Source organism: Mus caroli, unplaced genomic scaffold, assembly GCF_978045245.1.
Source record: "Mus caroli unplaced genomic scaffold, Mus_caroli_1 scaffold_18, whole genome shotgun sequence".
Classification (NCBI taxonomy): domain Eukaryota; kingdom Metazoa; phylum Chordata; class Mammalia; order Rodentia; family Muridae; genus Mus; species Mus caroli.
Window position 1 is genome coordinate 29,169,036 of NW_028227273.1, and position 21,349 is coordinate 29,190,384.

General features: G+C 48.8%; 2 protein-coding genes across 5 annotated transcripts in view; one reads left to right on the plus strand and one right to left on the minus strand.

Annotated features, from left to right (window-relative positions):
* Ppp4r1 (protein phosphatase 4 regulatory subunit 1) overlaps positions 1 to 7,622 on the minus strand; it is a 58,860-nt gene extending 51,238 nt beyond the window's left edge. For 2 of the 4 annotated variants that reach the window (XM_029471123.2, XM_085832683.1), the window contains exons 1-2: positions 7,318 to 7,622; positions 6,660 to 6,704 (exon numbers count right to left, since the gene is read on the minus strand). Coding sequence is in view for 2 of the 4 variants with exons in the window: in XM_021186552.2 (XP_021042211.1) it covers positions 6,660 to 6,704; positions 6,879 to 6,885 (52 nt within the window). In the remaining 2 variants the exon portion in view is untranslated. Of the gene's footprint in view, positions 1 to 6,659; positions 6,705 to 6,878; positions 7,012 to 7,317 lie in introns of those variants that run through there. The other 2 variants (XM_021186552.2, XM_021186551.2) reach the window with 1 other exon arrangement.
* Positions 7,623 to 17,140: 9,518 nt separating this feature from the next.
* Rab31 (RAB31, member RAS oncogene family) overlaps positions 17,141 to 21,349 on the plus strand; it is a 127,096-nt gene continuing 122,887 nt past the window's right edge. The window contains exon 1 of the mRNA XM_021149583.2: positions 17,141 to 17,476. Coding sequence (XP_021005242.1) covers positions 17,438 to 17,476 — 39 coding nt within the window. The 5' untranslated portion in view covers positions 17,141 to 17,437. The remainder of the gene's footprint in view (positions 17,477 to 21,349) is intronic.

Consider the following 21,349-nt stretch of genomic DNA (forward strand, 5'->3'; position numbering starts at 1 on the left):
TTAATCCCAGCACTTGGGAGGCAGAGGCAGGCAGATTTCTGAGTTCGAGGCCAGCCTGGTCTACAAAGTGAGTTCCAGGACAGCCAGGGCTATACAGAGAAACCCTGCCTCGAAAAACCAAAACCCAACCCCCCCCCAAAAAAAAGACCCCAACAAATCATAGTGAAAATCTTATCATGTGACAAAAATCTAACACTTATTTCTAGTTTCCAAAAAACTCAACAAACTTCAGAAAATTTCACCTGATACAGGGCATCTGTGAGAAAATGATAAACACCAAAATTAATAATGTTATCTCTTCCAAATATGCTGAGAGGGCAACGACAAGACAGAACACAGCTACAACCCATGTCTGAAAAAGGACCTATATCCATACATTATATATCTACCTATATCCGTACATTATACATCTACAACATATAATGAAGGGATCCGCAGAGCTCAAGAAGAAAACCCAACAAAAAGGTGGGCAAGACAACAGGCAAAGCTGGCTTACAAACTGCTAAGAAAAGCCCAGGAACTTGATAGAAACTGTCAGAGTAAGAGGTGGGGCCTAACAGCTTAAGAAGCCCTAATGTGTCTTCCTACACAAGGGATACTTAGAGAGCCTGTGTGGTAACTGTTGAATGCCAACCTGCTCAGAGTTCCAGGGAGCGAAGAAGCTATGGCACCTATGAGCCAAGACGGATTGGATGGGTTTGGAGGGCGCCTGAGATGACCACTGGAAGCCTGTCACCCTTACTGTCTCACTTTCCACCAAGCTTTCAGCCCGAGGCCAAGCTCCCAAAGGAGGATCCCCGACCCTTGTACCCTAGGTGTTAAATTAGATTTAGTCTCAGACCCAAGACAAAAGCAAAGCAAGCCCTAACTCCACTTTAGGGACATCTAACTCTATCAAGGAGCTGGTGGCAAAAAGGCTTACCAAAGGAGGATAAAATAGTTTTCCTTCAAAATATAAGAAAGAATATTAAGATACAACAGTTCAATAAGCAAATATAATTTTTTTGTTTTGAAAAGACAGGCAAAGTGAGCCCATGTGGATTTCCGTGCACCACATGTGTAGTACAGAGCTCTTGGAGGCTGAGGTTGGATTCCCTGGAACTGGAGTTATAGCCAAGTGGCTGGGAGCCATGACATGGGTGCTGAGAACTAAACCCAGGCCTTTGCAACAGCAGTGAACACTCTTAACTGCTCCCCCACCTCTCCAGCTCCTACCAAAACTAGCCAAAGCGCTCTTTCAAGTCCAGCTCACTGAACAGCAAGCATAGATCCTCCTTTCCAGAGAGAACCCTCCCACAGACTCCCTGAATGCTACTAGACAGAGCCCCATGTAGCTTGCCAAGCCTTCCCTCTGGGGACCCTTGGGAGGGTTGATTTCAAAGCAGTCAGAAATGCTCCCGGGAGATGGTGTCTCTGGCCTCTATGGACACTTGCGCTCATAAGCACACACACACACACACACACACACACACACACACACACGGAACTTACCAATAAAAAGATTAAAAAAAAAAAAAAAAAAGACAGCCAAGGAAATACAGCCCTTCTAGACCAGCATCTCTGTCCTCTGCTTTAACAGTCCCCACAAGCCCCCAAAGTTATGTGGATAGACTCTAAACCCTCAGGAATAGAAACTGAGAAACGGTACACAGCACACCCAGCTTCAAAGCTCAGCATCAAGCTTTGTCATGGTTAACACAGGAGTAAGCAAACACTGAGCCAGATCCCCCAGCTCCAAAGCACCCTATGTAAACTAATCCAAGGTATCATCTAGATTAACTTTTAAAAGAGTTTCAGGCCAAGTCGTACTACAAATTGTCTATACAACTATTATGCTGTAAACTAGGCGATGAACAAGAGAACCTCTAAATCACACACTTTATTTATTGGAATTTATGTGTCTAGGTGTTCTGCACCAGCACGCCAGGTGGCCATGACGGGCTGAAGGTGGTTTTGGATTCCCTGCAACTGGATTTACAGCCAAGTGAGTCACCAAGTGGGTGCTGAGAATTGAACCTGGGTCCTCTGAAAGAGCCACCTCTCCAGCTCAAAATACAATACACACACACACACATATGTCTGTGTGTGTGTGTGTGTTAAAAAAAGAAAAAAAGACCTAGTTCAAGTTCCATCTGCACTTGGGGAGTTCTGTGGCTAGGGTGGGCGTCATCAGAACTAGATGACCACACAGCATGGTAGAAGAATGTCTGTCTCTGAGCTACTGGAAACTACCAAGTGGCACCAGTCTTTGATTAAGATCCGCAGTGTGTTACTTTACTGGCTTACGTTTTACCCAAGCACCCACAGGGAAGCTCTGTATCTCTAAGTGGGCCCTAGCTTATCCATTCCAGAAACCCAGCAACATCCAACTGTAGCTTTGGAAAACTGACAGTGAAATGCTGAAGCATTTCTCTAAAAATCTGTACTAACTCCATTAATCAAGATAATCAAAATTACAAAGGGCTTTTACTGTGAAATCTGCTGAGACAGCAAATGGACTCAAATGGAGTCGCTTGTTTGTCTTCGCTTGTATATTTACACAATATAGTACTGAAAACTTTCAAATGTAAAATATTTTATTACTCTCCTGAGGTTAATTTTAAAACTTTCAAATAACTATATTTACCTTTGTGGTCTTTTCATAAATGATACAATACATACATCTCTCAGTTATTAAGACTGATGGAGTCTTTTTTCTCCAAAGGTATCAGCCAAACCCGTCTTTGGTCAGTTCTTTCTACCACTCTACAAATTCTAGACAGACTTTGGGACTTGAAACCAATTATAAGACCTTGTGATACCCCTGGGTGGAGATCTGGTTCCCACTGTGTCCTCTCTCTGTCTCCCTGGGCACAGAGGAGTTACCCTCCCTTCCAACACAGCCTACACCACTTATCTAGAAAAGACAACCAAGATTCTAGAGCCTGACAGCAAAATCATGTTCTCCCTATCATGAGGGAACCCAGCTGGCACAGGGAGGACTCTGGGCAAACTCTGGCTACCCTCCATAAAAGAGAAAGTCACCCTCCAAGCTGGTAAGTTCACTAGGAAGGGCAGCCAGAGTTGTGTGTTCCACAGTCCCCAGGCCCTCTACCGCCCCTTATCTCTAGGACGTTTCTTAACTTGTGGGTCACTATCCCTTTGGGATTGAACAACCAACCCTTTAACAGGGATCACCTTAGACCACCAGGAAACAAAGATATTTATTTGTATTACAACTCATAACAGTAGCAAAATTGCAATTATGAAGTAGCAACAAGACTTGTTGTGGGTGGGGACTGTAATAGGGGCAGCAGCCTCAGGGAGGTTGTGAGAACCACTGCTCTAGGGTGTGAACAGCCTCTGTACCTCGTTACCGACCCTCATGCTCTCCATGTGTGCACTAGAGTCAGAGTCTCTCCTCATTCTTTCTCCTTTCACCAGAGACCAACGGAGTCAACAAAACTCTGTATTTAAACTTCAGCAACTGAAAAAAAACAGCAATTAGTCTAAGAATGTCTTCAACCAAATTATAAATAGCTAATTATTTGTGGCGTCAAATGTTTTAACCTAAACTGAACAGAGAACTAAGCCTTAAAGTTAAACTGCAAGCATTCAGCAACCTTTCTAAGTACAGACTCCATAATGTCAATGCCATACATCCTTCTCTGTTTCTTGAAGCCACCTTTGCTCACGACTCATAGCAGTCCTGTCACACATGCCGGTTCCTGTTAGGATATGAATGATGACTAAAGTAGGGGTTTTTACACCTGTCTCAATGACAAGACAGAGGCATAACAGAGATAAGTGAGCTATCCTAGTTGATCCAAAGTGCCCGTTACCAAGACAGCAACAGGCAGCTGACACCTTTCCTGACAGCACTCGTGAGAGCTGCCTATAAACCACTAGAGGGCTCAAGAGGTGACCCGTTCTCCAGCTGCCTTCCTTCCGACCCAGCCTACCCCAGCTTATGGTGAAACACTTCCTTCCAGACTGTGTTCCCCAACAGCCAAGCAGAGACTGCACTACACCTTCTTCCAGGGTGCATGGTCCCTGACTCAAAGGAACAAATACTCAGATGTTTCCGCTACAGCCACGCCACACCCACTCCAGTGAAGTCTGCGTTTCAAGTCCAAAAGCTTGGCCGCAGTCCTGAGGCAAAAAGTTTCACAGAAACTGGTCTCCTGGAGAGTCTCTGGTGTCCCATAACCAGATTTGTCCCTGTGATAGTGTGGAGCGTCTTGCATGCTTTCTTGCAGTATTTTACTGGATAAGAGCTAAAAATCTCAGGGCTAGTTCAAAATAGTTAACTTAAAATCTTCATTACAGTCAGGTGTGGCAGAGTACAATACATATTAGAAGATAGTTAGTGAATTCCTCTGACAAATGGAGATTCCCTACAGACACTTACAAGAGCAGCCAAGTCACTCCCATATGCAGGTATTTACAATGGTCTAGGAAGGAGGAGGGTTGTGGTTTAAGGAGGAACTACAGTATTGCATTATTCATGAAAAGGTTAGCAAGAGCAGAACCCCCTGATGCAAGCTCTGACAAGGCTCAGAGGAATAGCATAAATTGTGACTAGGGTGTGAAATCCTCACCTGGCTCCCTAAGGGCTGACTTTAGAAAGGCCTGCCTTTTAACTCAGTTGTAAACACTGCCTGGTTCCTGTCAGTCTTTATGTATGCATTTCTCTGTTTTGTGTCAGATAACTTCAATGTACCTAGGCTGATGTGTCACCTAACTTCTTTTTTTTTCTTCTGTAAGTCTGATGCTCGCTTTGAGAAATTACATTCAGATACAGCACTCTCTCTGTGTCAGTGTCTGTCATTTTTCTCCAACTCCTTGCCCACCGGAGTACCAAGACCCTGATTCACCCGGACAGACTGAGACCAGTTCGAGGCACAACCAGACACAAAGATGTACACTTTATAAGAACAAGAGGTTCCGGCCTCAAAATTACCATCTGGGCAACATCTCCAATCCTAACCTTGGGAGAGATCTAAAATCAATAGGTACTTTATTATACACACTAAGCCAATTGAAGTGACCTAAGGGAGACAAAGCTATATGCAGAAGCTGTGTTTTACTGTGCTACTGCTCCCTAAAGACAACTACTTAGGGAGAGCACCCGCATCCCCGAGCACATTTAGCAACAGGTAGGTCTGATAGGACTGCTTGCTTTAAAAATACTCTTTAGAGAAGCCTTCTGTGCTGGACGGGTCGAGTCACAGGAGGAGGAAACCTCTTTATCTTGCCCTAGGCAATCCTGGGGGGCATTTTCTTAGGGACCCTTGTGGGAGGACCTAGCCTGTTGTTGGTAGTGCCATCTCTGGATCCTGGGTGCTTTTGAGAGAGCAGGCTGAGCGAGCCAGGAGGAACAAACAACTAAGCAGCAGTGCCCTCCATGGCCTCTCCATCAGCTTCCAATTCCAGATTCCAGCCCTGATGATGAAGATGATGAACTGCAATAAGGAAGAATACAGGCAGGCAACAAACCTCTTCTCAAGTTGCCTTTGGCCATGTTGTTACATCATAGCAACAGAAGTGCTGACTAAGACACTTTCTCAAGGCAACACCTCCCATTGCTGAGAACAGGAATTTAAATGGAGTAAAGAAAATCCTATCAGACAATGCTACTGATTATCTGCATAGTATTTGTAAGAGCAATTTTAGCGACGGCATCTCTGGATTACCGGAACAGGTATGAAATCACACTCCCCAGTCTGGGCAGGCTCTTTCCTCTAACCAGACAGCTCTTGTATCACAGCAATCAGCTCAACTCTGCATATTTCTTGGTTTCAAGTCTCCCATAATACATTTTGTGCACACTTTATTCCTAAAATGCATTTTTCACCAGTCACTCTATCTGCAAACATTAACACGAGTAGAAAGCATTTCTACTTAAGTGTAATTCACAACTTCTTCCCATATAAAGTTAGCTAAGTCATAATCTTTTCTGTCTCCAACCCCCATTATTTTCTGAAGCTTAGAAAAACACAAAACACACTCAAAATGAAAGATATCTTTCTAAATAACTCATTTCCTTCACCACATGGAAACAATGTCCACAAGCTGACTGGGTTTTTTTTTTTTTAAATGTATAAAAAGAATCAACTCTTTAAAAACTTTAGTATCTCAACGGAAACCTGAAATTTTAGCATTTAAGTACCAGAATGAGCTTTGAACACTCCCAATTTTAAAAAGCTGCTCTCAGAACCAAGTCACTGCATCCTGCCAAGGTCACACCTACTAACCTCCCCGAAAATCGGAAATCAAATGTGTGAGTGAGTGGTGGTGGTGGGGACCCGAAACGGCTCAGAGGTCAAGTACAACACAGGTAGATAGATAATCAGCACACACTAGGGCAAGGGAACCCCCGAGGGCGGGCCGAGCACCGCACGCCGCACAGCCCCCCGAGCCTTGCGGAAACACCTCCCGGCGCCCGCCGCCTCCTTCATCGGGGCGAGGGTGCGGAAGACACTCAGGAAAAACACACCCAAGTCCCCTCTCCGGCCTCCGCCCCACGGGCTTCTGCTTCCCCCAACAGCCGCCCCGCGGCCCGAGCCGGCGGGCGGCGGCCGAGGTCCGGCCACGCGGGTGCTCCCCAGCGCGGCGGGGTCCCGAGTCCGCCCGCTCGCCCGCCGCCCTCCGGGGCTGCCAGGCCACCCGCCACTCACGTCCGTCCGCGTCCTCCGGCAGGTCCTCCTGGAGCAGGGAGAGGTCTGCGCCGGGGGAGAGAAGAAAGGCCGGGTCAGCGTCCCGGGCCGGCGCCGCGCCCCAGCCGCCCGCCGCCCGCCCGGCGGCGCCTCCCCGCGCCGGCCTCTCCCGGGCACTGCCGAGCGCGGGGAGCCGCCGCCGTCGCCGCCGCCGCCGCCCGGGGAACTGGGGCCACGTACCCGCCATCTTGTGCTCGCCCCCGCCTCCTCGTCTCCCGGGATCCCGCTCCGCGAGCCGCTCAAGTAGGGAGCCGGTGGGCGCGCGCGGGCCGGCGGGGGCGCGCGCGGGGCGGGCCGAGGCCCGGGCCTGCGGCGGCGGCTCCCGTACGCCCGCCCGCCCGCGCGCCGCCCGCTGCCCGCCGCCCGCTGCCCGCCGCCCGCTGCCCGCCGCCCGCCTCCCGCGCCCGGCCGGCCCGGCCCCGAGGCGCGCTCCCACCCGTGGCTAGAGGCGCCCTGGCGCCGAGCGTGCGGAGCGCGGCACGAGCTGCCCGCCGGGGGACCTGCGGCGTGTGCCCGAGCCCGGCGGGCGGGGTCCCCGCGGCCCGCAGCTCTGTTGGGTCACCGGCCTCGCCCACCGCCGGCCGCCGCGCGCCGCTCGTCGCCCGCGCCCCTCCCAGACCTGCTCGTGCGTCGCCGGCGGTCCGCGGCCGAGCCTCCCGCCTCCGAGTGGAGGAAGCGCCGCCTCCGCCCGCGCGCCCAGGCCTCGCGAGTGACTGAACAAAGCCCAGGCCCCGGGCCGGACGACGGTTGAATGACAAAAGTTCCGCCGGCCCAGCCGGCCGGCCTTCCCGTGCGGCGCGGCACGTTAAAGCCCCGGCACCGGCTTCCGAGCCCGCGCGCTCCCCTGGCGCCCGCCCGAGCTGACCCTGAGCGGCCGGGGCGCGCGGGCCAGGCCGAGTCCAGTCACTCCGCGGTTCTTAGCCTTGTGACCGCAGGGAGGATCGCCGAGGATACCTGCCCCCTCCGCCTCTCCGGGGAATGGCAGACTGTCAGGAATCCAGCACCGTGCTTGCTACCTCGGGAGTCCGGTCGCCGGGTGCCTGGGATTGGCAGCGCTTTTCTCGAGTGAACTATCACACATCTTACTGGTCCCTTTGTTTGAAGAGAGTTAAACGGTTCTTGTAGGTTCCCCAGGCAAAGTAGGACAAAATCCAGATTTTTCTGACTCCGGTTCGCCGTCCCATTTCTATGAGTCTCAGGTCTAAATCCAACACCAGTGAGGTCTCCAGAATGGTCGCCCCATAAAATGAATCTCGTACATGATGCCAGTTTTTGAGTCTGATATGAAAAAAGATTTTAAAGGTTCAGCTCGTTCCTTTCTGCACCATAGTCCTAATTCAAGGCAACATCTTGGCATTTTAAAACATGGGATCAGAACAAGTTGTAGGTGGTCTTTGGCTACTTTGTGTGTTCTTTCTTCCACCCCTCTTCTTTCACCCTTTCAACTCCCTAATACTAAAAAAGGGTAGGGGTGGAAGGGGCCATCATTATATATTGAACTACTTCCTGCTGATGAGGGTTGTTGAGCTTCTTGGAGCAAGCTTGATCTTCGTAGTCAGGTATATCTAATTTCTTCTTCCTGTTTCTTTACAAACAAGTACTTAACAAACAGCAACCAACCTCTCCCGCCCTAGTATTTATACATACCCTCTGGAAAGTCTCCGGAATCCCAAATGGCAGAAACTATTTGTAGCTGGCAAATTCACACCCCTGCTAGAGCATGAGGCAACTCACTGTCAGCTGCTGTGGACAATATGAAGCAGCCCCATATCCCACACCTGGGGTTAGAACAAAAACAAACTCCAATAACAAATTTCTGTGTTTTTCAACAAAACCAAATTCTCACTACACCCAGTAATCACACCTGCTTAGGGAAATGAGTTATCCACAGTTTCCCCAGCATCTCTCCCTGTTGCATATCTCTTAACATAAAACACAGATTGTATCATATAAATTGAAATTCTAAGAGATTAAAACAATCAAATAGATCCTATAGCTCCAAAACCTGTCTAATTTCTCAAATACACGATAAAGATCAAACTTCCCACATGCATTTCTTTTCTTTGAAGAATTTTTTTTTTTTTTTTTTTTAAGACAGCCTCTTGCTGGTCTGAAAGTCACTAAATCTAGCTCGCTAGAAAGCCCCAGGAGCCACATAGTGGTAGTGCACACCTTTTATCCCCAGTAGTCAGGAGGCAGGTGGATCTCTGAGTTTGAGGCCAGTGTGGTCTGCAAAGCGAATTCCAGGACAGCCAAAGCTACACAAAATCTAGAAAAGCAAAAAAAAAAAAAAAAAAAAAAAAACCAACAACAACAACAAAACAAACAAAGCAACGGGGACTTGCCTCCTGACCACTAGGATTGCACACAAGTTTGGGGGATTAAATTTATGACCTCATAAGGCAAGGCAAACACATCAACTGAGCTGTCTCCTCAGACCGATTTCTTTCCGGGCCTGTTTTTGTTTTGTTTTTTTTAGACAGGGACTCAACATATTGCTTTGGCTGGCCTCGAGCTCAGGGTTGGCCTTCCTCTGTCTCAAAGTACTTGGGATTAAAGGCACATGTCACCATGCCTGGCTCTTCTTTTTAAAAGTCTATGACTGTATATTCATTATAAAAATTGGTATGGCATTTTCATAAATATGTATTATGTACTTTGCTCCTGTTGACGTATTAACTGTTTTATTTAATCTGAAGGTGAGAAGTGCATGATAAAAATTTTTTTTCAGACAATCTCTTAGGATTTACTTCTGTTCACTTCTGTGCTTGGGACCAGGCTCCCTGGCTGTCCACTATCAAAGCCATGCCCAAGTAACGGAAGAGTTGTCATCCCTTACTTAAGGCCTCCTCTATGAGTTTTTAATTGAGGGAAGGCGAATGTTGAAATTATTCTCATCCTTCAAACATTTTCCTTAATCCACTCAAGGACTAGAACCTGTTAAATCTCCAAGTCAATGGGGCATCCCCCAATAGGAAATCTTAGCCCTTTCTTTGGGTTTTCATACCTTAGTTTTGTTTTTCAAAAAAAAAAAAAACCTCGATCCCTTTTTATTTACCTCAACTGAGGATATGTTTTCTCACACCAAGAAGATGGGGAATGTTGCTAAAAAGTCCTTCTTGGCCAGAGGGGGGGGGGTGAAGGGGGGGGACACTTAAGCAATGTCTACCCTCCCTCTTCAGGTCAAAGGTCAAATGGAGGCAGCCAAAGTTCACATTGAGGAATCCACGAGTTTATAGGGTTTCCTTACAGAGCAGAAGTGAGGGGTTACTTACAGGGGTACAGACATTCCCCCCTGAAAGCCTTTACCCTACAGGAATGAGAACTTCCCCAACTGTGCATAGCACCCTCTTTCCCTGAGTCTTCCCCAGCCTAAGGCTTCTAGGTCCTCTCTCAGACTATGTGTCATTCAGGCCAGCTGAACACACAAGGGCGGGTCTCACAACCCTCCCTAAGGAGGGAGGGTAAACAAGTCAACAAGCTCATCTTGGGGGATGGCTGGCAAGGGACCACATGTGAACTCTACAAGATGGCAGATGCTTGACTCTGAAGACAGTCAGGTTAGGGGAGAGGGAGAGGGAAAGATCAAGAGTGTCAGAAATGCATAAAGAAAATTAATATTGATGCTAAATCTACTCAATGCTGTTTACAAATTCCAGTGTCTCTGGTGGAATTAAACGTTCACAACTAACGTGTGAGACGCCACAGCACAATGGGAATAACTCTAGAATCTTTCAATGGAACATCTTTGGCCATGCTCACTTGTGGAAAATGAACAAAGTAGCCCAGAAAGGAGAAAGCTCTAAAGCATTCCCAAATGGATGAGAGACAGGGTGGGAGGGGTGTCTGCTGGGGGTATGGTTCGGTAGTGGAAGGCCTGTGAGTAATGCCTGGGGCCCTAGGTTCCACCCTCCGCACTCCAACAAATGAAGACTGAGTGGGGAAGCAGCAGAAGAGAGAAGACAAAAGCTGGAGAACTGAGTTCTGCCCAGGATTAGCCCCACTAACTTTCAGGATGTTCTTTCTATTACAGGAGCTAGATTAACAGGAAGGAGGGCCTGCCCTAAATGTGGGCAGTGCCATCCCTCCGTACATCTGGAGCTAAGCCCTGGCAGTTCCCTCTTTCCTCTGCTTCCTGGTTTGCCCGTATGTGAGCAAGACCCCATTGCCACAGTTTCGCTAAAGTATTTTTCTTATGTGCATGTAGTTTTGCACAAACCGATGAGCTTTAGTATTTTTACATTCAGTGTGTGTGTGTGTGTGTTCCCGTGCACGCACATGTGTTTGCGTGCCTGTCAAGAGCACATGCATACATGCTACGGTGGTCACGTGGCAGAGGACACCTTGCAGGGGTCATTTCTTTCCTTCTACCATGAGAGTTGTAGGAATTGAACTCAGGTTATGAAGCCTGGCAGCCAGTATCTTTACCTGCTGGGCCACTTCGATGGTCCCACGGACAGACTTTATATGCCCACTCTTGTCTGTTATGGTCCAAACTAGAGTTTCTTGAATTAAGAAACAGGACCGGCGTTATGAGCACTGCTGCCACTCATCAGCTTTGAGAGAATGAAAGGACTCTGCGGTAGTAAAGACTTGGTCAGGTACTCTTTCCAGTTGGAACAAATTCCCACGCAGAATCTTCCAAGATGAATTCTCTACCATGGCTTTAGAAGTCTCAATAGCCCTCTCATACAAACGGCTCGTGATTCCGAGACCATACTATGACAAGCTGTGATCTAAGCCCTCCAGAGCTATAGAACCCAAATGCTGTTTGGACATCATCATGAAGTGGATGAAGGTCCTGCATGAAAAACGATTCCTGGGCAAGCTATAGAAAGGAGTCACTTCCGAATGTGCCAGATAATTTTAAAACCTCTGAAACAGAGGACTCTCAACTTCCCATACGGACAGATAATCACCCGTGTGTCTGTCCAGCCCTAGGTTCACTGAAAACAGACTTAGTACTTCTTCATCTGAGTTATGAGCAGCGACTTTGGGATGAACTCTTGAGTAGCTCCAGGCTCTACCTGTTGGGCTGAGACTTCCGGCATGGGGAAGGCATCGCTGGGTCTGTCAGGGAGTTTAGATCTCACCCTGTCTATGGCATTGTTATCAGTCGGCTTTATGTGAACTAGAAGTCATCAGGAGGCAAGCAGTGCCAACCAAGCCAAGGGGTCCCAGAATGGAAGGCTATTAGAGTGTGTTTACAGTCTTGCTTGGTGTTCTTATACTGGTGTAATGTGGCTGTTGTATACAGTACCGGATTTTGTTTTCCAAGGTTTGCCCTGTCTTTGCTCTCAGCATTGAGTTCTGTGCTTGGTGAGATCTTGCTTGTGTGCCCTTAGGGTCATCTGTGCTTAGTGTACAGAAAGATGGCACAGGGCACATGGCTCACGGTTGTCCCCCAGGGGTCCACTGAGCCCTCTGCACACAAGGTAATTGAGGAAGAAGCTGCAAGCTTGGGAGAAGGCTACTAAAACCTGGGCCTGGTTATCTGTGACTAAGTCCTGTGAAAACAGCTCCTATGGGGAGGAAAAGCCTTTCAGGGCAAGGTCCAGAGACCTTGATGCAGCGTAAAAGTAGAATCCATTTTTAGTACACTGACTTTTCATTTTACAAAGTGCTAATGAGAAAAGCTTGCATGTTGTGATCCATTATTGGGCACATTGTCAGTTATACTTCTGTGGTGGGTTGAATAGGCTTGACCTCCATTTGAACGCCTGGCCCAGGGAGCAGCACTCTGAGGAGGTGTGGCCTTGTTGGAGTAGGTGGGGCTTTGTTGGTATGGGTGTGGCCTCATTGGAGGAATTGTGTCACTGTGGGGATGGGCTTTGAGGTCTTCCTGTGATTAAACTACACCTGGGTGGAACACAGTCTCTCCTTGCTACCTGCTGATCAAGATGAAGAACTCAGCGTGGGTGGGGTGGGGGTCGGGGTGGAGGGCTGGTGGCGCACGCCTTTGATCCCAGCACAGGCGGATTTCTGAGTTCGAGGCCAGCCTGGTCTACAAAGTGAGCTCCAGGATAGCCAGAGCTACACAGAGAAAACCTGTCTCGAAAAACCAAAATAAATAAATAAATAAATAAATAAATAAAAAGATGTAGAACTCTTAGCTCCTCAAGTACCCTGTGTGCCTGGATGCTGCCATGCCATGATGATAATGGACTAAACAGCTAAAACTGTAAGCCAGCCCCAATTAAATGTTGCCCTTTATAAGAGTTGCGCCCGGCGTGGTGGCGCACGCCTTTAATCCCAGCACTCGGGAGGCAGAGGCAGGCGGATTTCTAAGTTCGAGGCCAGCCTGGTCTACAAAGTGAGTGCCAGGACAGCCAGGGCTACACAGAGAAACCCTGTCTCAAAAAAACCAAAAAAAAAAAAAAAAGAGTTGCCATGGTGATGATATCTCTTCATAGCAATGAAACCCCATAGCAGGAGTTTTAGCTACTCTGTTTTATGTGTGGCAGGTCACGTGCTTTCAACCCAGGAACTCTGGATTCTTGAATGGAAGACAGACAGACAGACAGACAGACACACACACACACACACACACACACCAATTAATTTTAAAATGCTTTGGCTACCTCAAAGGTTGGGCACTCCTAAACCTTCCCTGCTACCCCAGGCCCAATCGGAGAAGTGGCCAGTGGCCCCTTACCTGAATTTTTACATAGCTCCTTAGCTCTCTCCTGCAGCTCTAAATCTCTCCTGTCTCCCACTGAATCATGGTGAGCCTCTGTCTCCTCCCCACTGTGTCCTAACCCATGCAACTCTAAGGGTCCTGCCCCATCTCCCTTTACCCAACCACTGGCCTCTGGCATCTTGATTAATCAATCAAAAACCAACGGGGGGGGGGGAGGACCTTTAGCATTTGGACACGCACATTCCCAATCGAATCAAAGCATTAGAACCAATCTTCAACAAAACCCTAACTAAAATACCACTGCTTTTTTTTATATATATACCTGCTTAAATTATATCAGAACTTTTTCAGATCTGTGCTGTGTTAGGAGAGTTTTATTGTGATGATGCTTGTAGACGGTGGGACTTTAAGGGGTAGGGTCTGGTGGGAAGTTCTTAGATTATTGGAAGACTGACTGACAAGGGGGTAAAGGCATCAATTGTGGATAGCCTTGGGGGTAATTACATTTGATATTAATTCCTTTCTCCAGGGAGTGGCTGTGAACCAGGAATGAGTCAGCACTCAGTTGATTTCCTGTAAACCTGCTTCCCATCTTAATTTGTAAAATAAAGGAGAGCTGATGATTGGGCAGATAAAAGGGAACATGGAGAGGAAGGTGGAGAGAGAAGAAGGAGAAAATGGAAGAGGGAGAGGACGCAGAGGAGGAGGAAGAAGAAGAAAAACAGAGCAGTAGCACATGGCCTGGAGAAACCCCAAGTTCTAAGTGGTCTCATAGATGTGGAAGATGATAGTGTAGCGGTAGATCTGCCCAGTCTAGGAGCACAGCATGTCTTCATATTATCTGCCCAATCTAGGGACTCAGCATGTCTTCATATTAATGGAGTTATGTTTTCATTGCCAGGGCATATTTGGGTGTAGATTTACCACAGCAGGCATCCTCCTAGGTCCTCTGAGAGCAGTCACTCCATGTCTTTCTTCAGTCTTGCTTCAGTGAGTTATTGTAGGAATGAAACTGACCACTGAGTTGCCTGTTGGTTTTTTGAGCTAAGAGCTGTTCGCACAAGCACTCTTGCCCTAGCAAGGTGCTGGAAGAGAAGGTCAGTCGGGTCTGGGCCTAAGCTGTCCACTTTGAACTTTCAGCTACTTTGTTTTGTTCTCCTGAGACAGAGTTTCTCTGTGTAGCCCTGGCTGTCCTGGAACTCACTCTGTAGACCAGGCTGGCCTCGAACTCAGAAATCTGCCTGCCTTTGCCTCCCAAGTGCTGGGATTAAAGGCGTGTGCCACCATGCCCAGTGGATCTCTGGTTTTTACGAGGCCATATCAAAGTGTCCAGGGGGAGAACCCAGTGAGGAAGAGAATAAACCCATGAACATGTCTAGTGTTGTCACTAGACAAGACTAGTGTTGTCACATGAGGCAGAAAGCAAGACTTTACCACAAAGAAGCCAGGTGTGGTGGCACGTGCTGACATCCCAGTACCAGAGGAGATGAGGCAAAATCATGGAGAGCTTGAGGCTGGCCTCAGTTACACAGTGAGTCTGAGGTCAGCCTGGGCTCTTCAAGATTCTGTCTCCCAAACAAACAGCAGCAGCCGCAAGCAAGCAAGCAAGCAAACAAACAAACAAAAAAACTTCAAGCCATACTCCCCACCCGCAAGAAACTTGACTACAGTGAGTTAGGAAAGAGGATGTTTTTAGTGGGTTCATGAGTTGAGAAGACCAACAGGTTGGAATAATTCTCCATGAGGCCAGCCCAGCTTGGGCAGGGGACCTTTTAGGGGAGTCTAAAAACCACATCTTAGTGCATCTTAGACACTCAGAGTAGTGGAGAAGAGAAGAGAAGGAGAGAAGTGCTGGAAAGATGAAGGGGACAGGTGGTCATTTTGTCTGTGCTTGTCCTTCTGGGCAGAGTCCACCGCTCGTCAGCACGCCCTGCAGTTCCATGAGTCACCCTCAGTCCACAGGAAGTAATAAAAGAAAAACATACCTCAGCTTTACAAGGGGCACACTTGAGTACGAAGGGTCAGATCCTACTTGTTACGGAACCTGTAGGTACCAGGGAAGGCAGGAAGAGGTCTGGCCAAGGTGTCTGCAACTGGGTCTAACAGTTGTCAGCTAAGCAAACCCGAGCATAGAGGCGGTATTGTGTGGGGACTAGGCAATGTCGGGTAGCCTGTCTTCAGCCTGCCCACACAGAGCTGGCTGTCCTTGGATGCTGAATCAAGGAGAGATACTGACACAAAAGAGATCTTGAATCAGACCTGTGTCCACATGACTACTTTTTGATCAATTCAGTCTGGATAAGTAGACTTCTATGAACCTGTACTTTGACACAAAGTCCCTGCTACTCTGGGTAATTTAATTGATTGCAAGTTTGTTCTGGGACCGGTTTTGACTCCAGGGTTCTAGAGTTCTTTCTGTGGACCTTGCTTTGGAATTTCTCACCCTGAGAGGCCACTTCGGGCCTGAGTAGCTTCTATCTGGCCTGCCAGATAACCACAGGGGAGAAGATGGCAGGAGCCATTGATCAGGTGTGACAAGTTATGAGAGAGGCCAGAGAACTGAGGCTGCAGAATGCTTTGTTAAAACTTGCTTTGGGGGCCTGGAGACATGGCTCTGCAGTTAGGAGCACTGGTTGATTTTCCAAAGATGTTGAGTTCAGATCCCAGGTCCCGAACTCCAACCTCCACATGGCAACTCACAAATGTAGCTCACCAATGCCCTCTTCTGGTGTACAGATGTACATGCAGACAAGACGTCCATATACTTCAAACCTTTAAACACTTCTTAAAACTGGCTTTCAGGCAGGAGAGATGGCTCAGCGGTTAAGAGCACTGATTGCTCTTCTGAAGGTCCTGAGTTCAAATCCCAGCAACCACGTGTGAGCACATGGTGGCTCACAACCACCTGTAATGAGATCTGATGCCCTCTTCTGGTGCGTCTGTACTTAAATAAATCCTCGGGCCAAAGTGAACAGGCCAGGTAACTGCTCTTCGCTGTTCTCATTAAAGGGCTTCTGTTTTATTTCCAGGTTGTCTGGATCAAGCCTTCTAACAGCTATCATGCCTGCTGGGCAGGGGTTCAAACCCAGGCATGCTGGGCAAGCACTTTCCCAACTGAGCGAAGTCCAGTGTTGTTGTTTAAAACACATGCTTACAATTAGTGGTACCAGTAAATTTAGATTATTCTTAAAGAGCTGTCATTTCTACACAGCAACAAATGAAGTCATCCCAGAGGCTGGAGGAACACCAGACCATACAAAGACCAGAGGGCATGGCCCCTCTGTGTGACACTGCACGTAGCCTCAGTTTCCTAGTAGAGGAGTCTGCAGAAGGGTTGCCAGCCCCCCAGTTGTGGCTGTACTTGTGGCTGGGCTCCTGCCCACATAGCTGTAGGATTTTTTTACGTGGAGAAAGGGGGCTTCCTCTCCAGAGTGCACCTCTCTTTTCCTAGGCCCTGGTGCTCCAGTTTTGGAAGCCAAAACAACTGACTGCTTCTCGAATCATCCTTGAGTCATCCTTTGCTGCATACAGAAAAGAATGCATGCAGAGTAAAGCGAAGTGTTGGGAGGAAGTGATTTGAAGCCTGGGTATTAGAAGGGACAAGTTCACCCTTTCCTCCCCTCATCCCGGTCCCTTGCCAATGTTTCTTGCATCTGGAGGTCAGAGTCACTTTATGGTGGGATTACCCAGGGACTTGGAAGTGCTTCCTTGGGACCACAGTCAACAGCAGTAAACTGTACCAATGGCTCTTTATGACGCGACGGGTCGTGTGTCCAGGGCAAGTGGTGCACAGTCGGGCTCAGAGCTGATCACGGAAGGGGACGATCTGCCCACAAGTCAGATGTTAGGTGGTCACTGGAGGCCGAAGCGGACCGGGGCCCGGGCGGAGCCGAAGCCCGGCGGCTAGGCTAGACTTGACGCGACGGGAGGAGCCGGCCGGCAGCACGTGACCGACAGCGGAGGCCGAGGCCCAGAAATAGCCGCCTCGGCGGTTCCGCCCCACGGCCAGCGAGAGTCCTGGGAGACGGCAGGACGCAGGCTGGGCGCGGTGCGGCCCGGACGATGCTGCTGAGCCCCGGCCCGGCCCGACCCAGAGCACATGATGGCGATACGGGAGCTCAAAGTGTGTCTTCTCGGGGTGAGTCCTGGAGCCATCCTACGGGGGATCCCGGCTTCTGCGCGCCATTGTCTCTGCGCTGCCCGCCTCCCGCGCGCTCCATCCCGCGCCCCGCACCAGCCGCCTCCGCCCGCCGAGCGCCCCCGATCGCTGCATCTGCGGCCGGGTATCTGGCAACCTTGGGGCTCGCCAGGCGGCGGGTCGGGCAGGGCGGGGTGGAGGGGTTGGGAGGTGGGGGGATTGTTGAGGACCAGAGGACAGCGGGTCATGCAGCCCCTGGGCCCCTAGGGCTCTTGCCTCTGCCACTGGTGGCTCCCTCCCCGAGGAGTGTTTTAAGTTAGGTTTTCCTCTGCCTCCTGCGGGAGTAGGTAGGGAGTAGTGGTGGCAATTGCTTTATTCTCTCCGAAAACAAACCAACAAACCAATCCTTCCAAGCAAGGGAGGGAGTACCGGGGTTTTGGCCAGACTGCGAAGCATTAAGAGCAAACTCTGTATGAACTGTGTGTTCAGCACACTTTCCGTGCAGTGGATGAAAATGAAGCAGGATGAGAAACAACCCGCCCCCAACACCCTTCCTCTTCCAAAACGAGTCTTAGTCCCAAGGAATATAAAAGCAGTCAGAAACAAAGAAACAACATCCAAACTTCGAGACTGGAGGGTCAGACTGACAAACTCCGGAACACTGCGCTGTCCCTTGAAATCTGCCCCCCAGGGGATTCCGTGTTTGGGGGTCATTTCCTTGGGGCTACCCACAACAAATTCCGGAAGTCTTCCTAAATAAGAGCTAATGTTATAAGCCATGTTCTCTGCAGTCTTCTGTAGTCTTTGGCATTATCACTGGGCATACCGCCCTTGAAGTTGGCAAATCTGGCACTGCAAGGAAAAGTATTTCCTAAATAAAAGAGTAGGACCACATTCCTTCTCCTCAAAGAAATGCTAACCAGGATGGTTATGGAGGTGAATACAGGCGATGATTGTGGATTAGGATCCGGTGCACCAGGGGCTTGTGGTTTCACCTGGGCCCCCGATGGATCCTCACACTGCCCTTGGCACTTCCCCTTAGCTAGTGATTGGTGGAGAATCCCAGGGCTTCTGGCAAGGGCTTTTTCTTCCCCTTCAGTGTCAAGCAAGGCCTCCCCGGGGCTTCTCACCCAGGAGGCCCGGAAGGATGCTGCTCCTGGAGTTCTCTCTCCTTTGAACTTTCGGTGTCAGAGTAGCAGGCTTCATATCTGCGGGGCTGTCCAGTAGTCCAGACTTAGGAATCCCATGGGAGAAAGGCCTTTGAAGATTTCGAAGGAATAGCAGGCCCCAAAGAAGAGGAAGTGTTGGTGCGAGGGGCATGTAACAGTTAGCCATGGGGAACGTTGAAACAGGAAACATTTTTGGCTCTAGGAGGTGAGTTACACCACCTCCTTTGCAATCCACCTAGGTGCCCAGGCACAGTCTCAATGACATCACCTTTAATTTTTAGTTTCAGTGTCCTATCGGGACAGTGATGAGTGTGGCAAGGACTCAGAACCAGGAGTCAGGAGGCCTGGCCTGTCTTCTGCCCCAGGGTGTGGAAGGGCTGAATGAGTGGTTTAATTGTAGACTGGACATATCATTCATTCCCTTGGCTTTGAAGGCAGAGAACTGGTACTGAATGGTCTCTTATGGCGTGTGTGTGTGGTGTATGTGTGTGGTGTGTGTGTGTGGTGTGTGTGTGTGGTGTGTGTGTGTGGTGTGTATATGTGTGTGTATGAGTGTGGTGTGTGTGTGATGTGTATGTATGTATGTGTGTGTGTGGTGTGTATGTGTGTGTATATATGTGTGTGGTGTGTGTGTGTGTGTAGTGTGGTGTGTATGTATGTGTGTAGTGTGTGTATGTGTGTGGTATGTGTGTATGTGTGTGGTGTGTGTGTATGTGTGTGGTGTGTATGTGTGTGGTGTGTGTATGTGTATGTGGTGTGTGTGTGGTGTGTATGTGTGGTATGTGTGTGTGGGTGTGTGTGGGTGTGTGAGACCATTTCCTGCTGGTCTGCGATGATGCTAGAGATGCCAAGATGAGATGAGGGAACTAGAGAAACTTTTCTTTTTCTCCCCATCTCCACAAACAAAACAATCTCCACAGGACGTCTTGTTTGCAGGTGCCTTATTTTGATTTGTGGCCTCTTTATGATGGCCCTATCGATAGGAATTTGAACCTGGGGGGTGGTGGAGGATGCTGTAACAGAGAAAGAAGGCATTTCTGTAAGTTTTGAGACATTATTCATCACATTCCACATCAGCTGTACTCTGCTTTGAAGGTAGCTTGCTACACATTTTAGTGTTACCAAGGTCAGAAGATATTTTATTTCAAAGAGCACGTGAGCTGTCCATCCTGAGCACTAGTCCTTAAGCTCCTGGGCTTCTCTTGGATGGTCTTTTTCTGGGCCAGATGTGACAGGGTGACAGGGTGTATGCATCTCTAGCTACCTGTCTAAATATGCTGGCTGTATGTCTAAGATGGCCTTTAAATGCAGTTCATGGCCTTGGCATACTGTCTGGATTTGAGAGATCCCTGGGGCCTGATGATAGAGTCTATGATGAGTCCTATGGTCCTTTTAGGATTTTAAGCAGAAATCCTAGGCCCCTGTTGTCATGGTCAGGTGTGTCTGCTCAGGGTGGTGTGGAGCATGTAGCTGACACTCAGCTTCTTGTTTTGTTTTAAAGCGATGCCACACAGCCCCTGAAGCCTTAGTGTGATCTATACCCTGCCAGCTTTCCCCTCAGTTGCCTAGAAGGTGGCAGGGTGTCTTTACTGCATAGCAAAGGCTTACCCTTGCTGGAGAGGCTTGGTGGCTAGTCTTTGTGCTTGGTCACTTGTTGGAAGACAGGCTTCCTGCTCAAGGCACAGGCTGTTTTTAGGCTGGATCCCTGCTGGTGACTCTTTGCTATAGTCTCAGGCTCCTGCCTTTGGCTTGGAGGCTTTATCTTCTGGCATCAGGGTCATTGAGTCAGGTAAAGTGAGAGTGGGCCAGATGGCACGGTCTCTTTACGTGTCCCTAGGAACCTTGCCTAGAACCTTGGAGCTCCTACTGTGTACTTGGTGTGTCTGACTCTGTTTCTTTTTGATAAGTGCTCCATGGTGGGATACTCTGGTAGCGTAACAATCTTGCAAAGTCAAGGGCTCAAGAACCTTAAGGGTTTTTGTTTTCTTTTTTAATTAATTAATTAATTTATTTATTATATGTAAGTACACTGTAGCTGTCTTCAAACACTCCAGAAGAGGGCATCAGATTTCGTTACGGATGGTTGTGAGCCACCATGTGGTTGCTGGGATTTGAACTCAGGACCTTTGGAAGAGCAGTCAGCGCTCTTAACCGCTGAGCCATCTCACCAGCCCTGGGTTTTTGTTTTCTACCTGTTATACACGTGTGGGCTTTCTCCTTTTATGCCACATGGGGACATCGTAGCCAGCCTTGTGAATGCTCTCCCTTGGGGATCAGTGGGGCACACTGTGGAAGCTAGCCCCGGAGAGTTAGCATGCCGGACTGCACCAGGCAGAGGTCCGCGGATACCCAAGTAGGTCTCAGCTTTGCCAGTCATGTGCCAGGCCATCCCACCATGGAATCTGAACTAGTATTACGAAACAGGACACTTTAAAAAACAACACCGCCCAATGTACATTTTCAAGCACACACACACAAAAATATTGCAGCAGTTGTCCTAACCTCAAAGGTGGAAAGCTTCCCAGTTAGCATTTTTAGCGCATACTGCCATGTGGCAAGAGCAGGAGACAGAGCGAAGAGGAGGGGGAGGAGTAGCCTATTTATTTTGGGCATGTATGCTAAAAAACTGCTTCCTGATGGGATCCCAAAGAGATTTGTGTTTGTGCTTTGGTTGTCTTGACAACAGTTTAGAGACTTCTGCTAC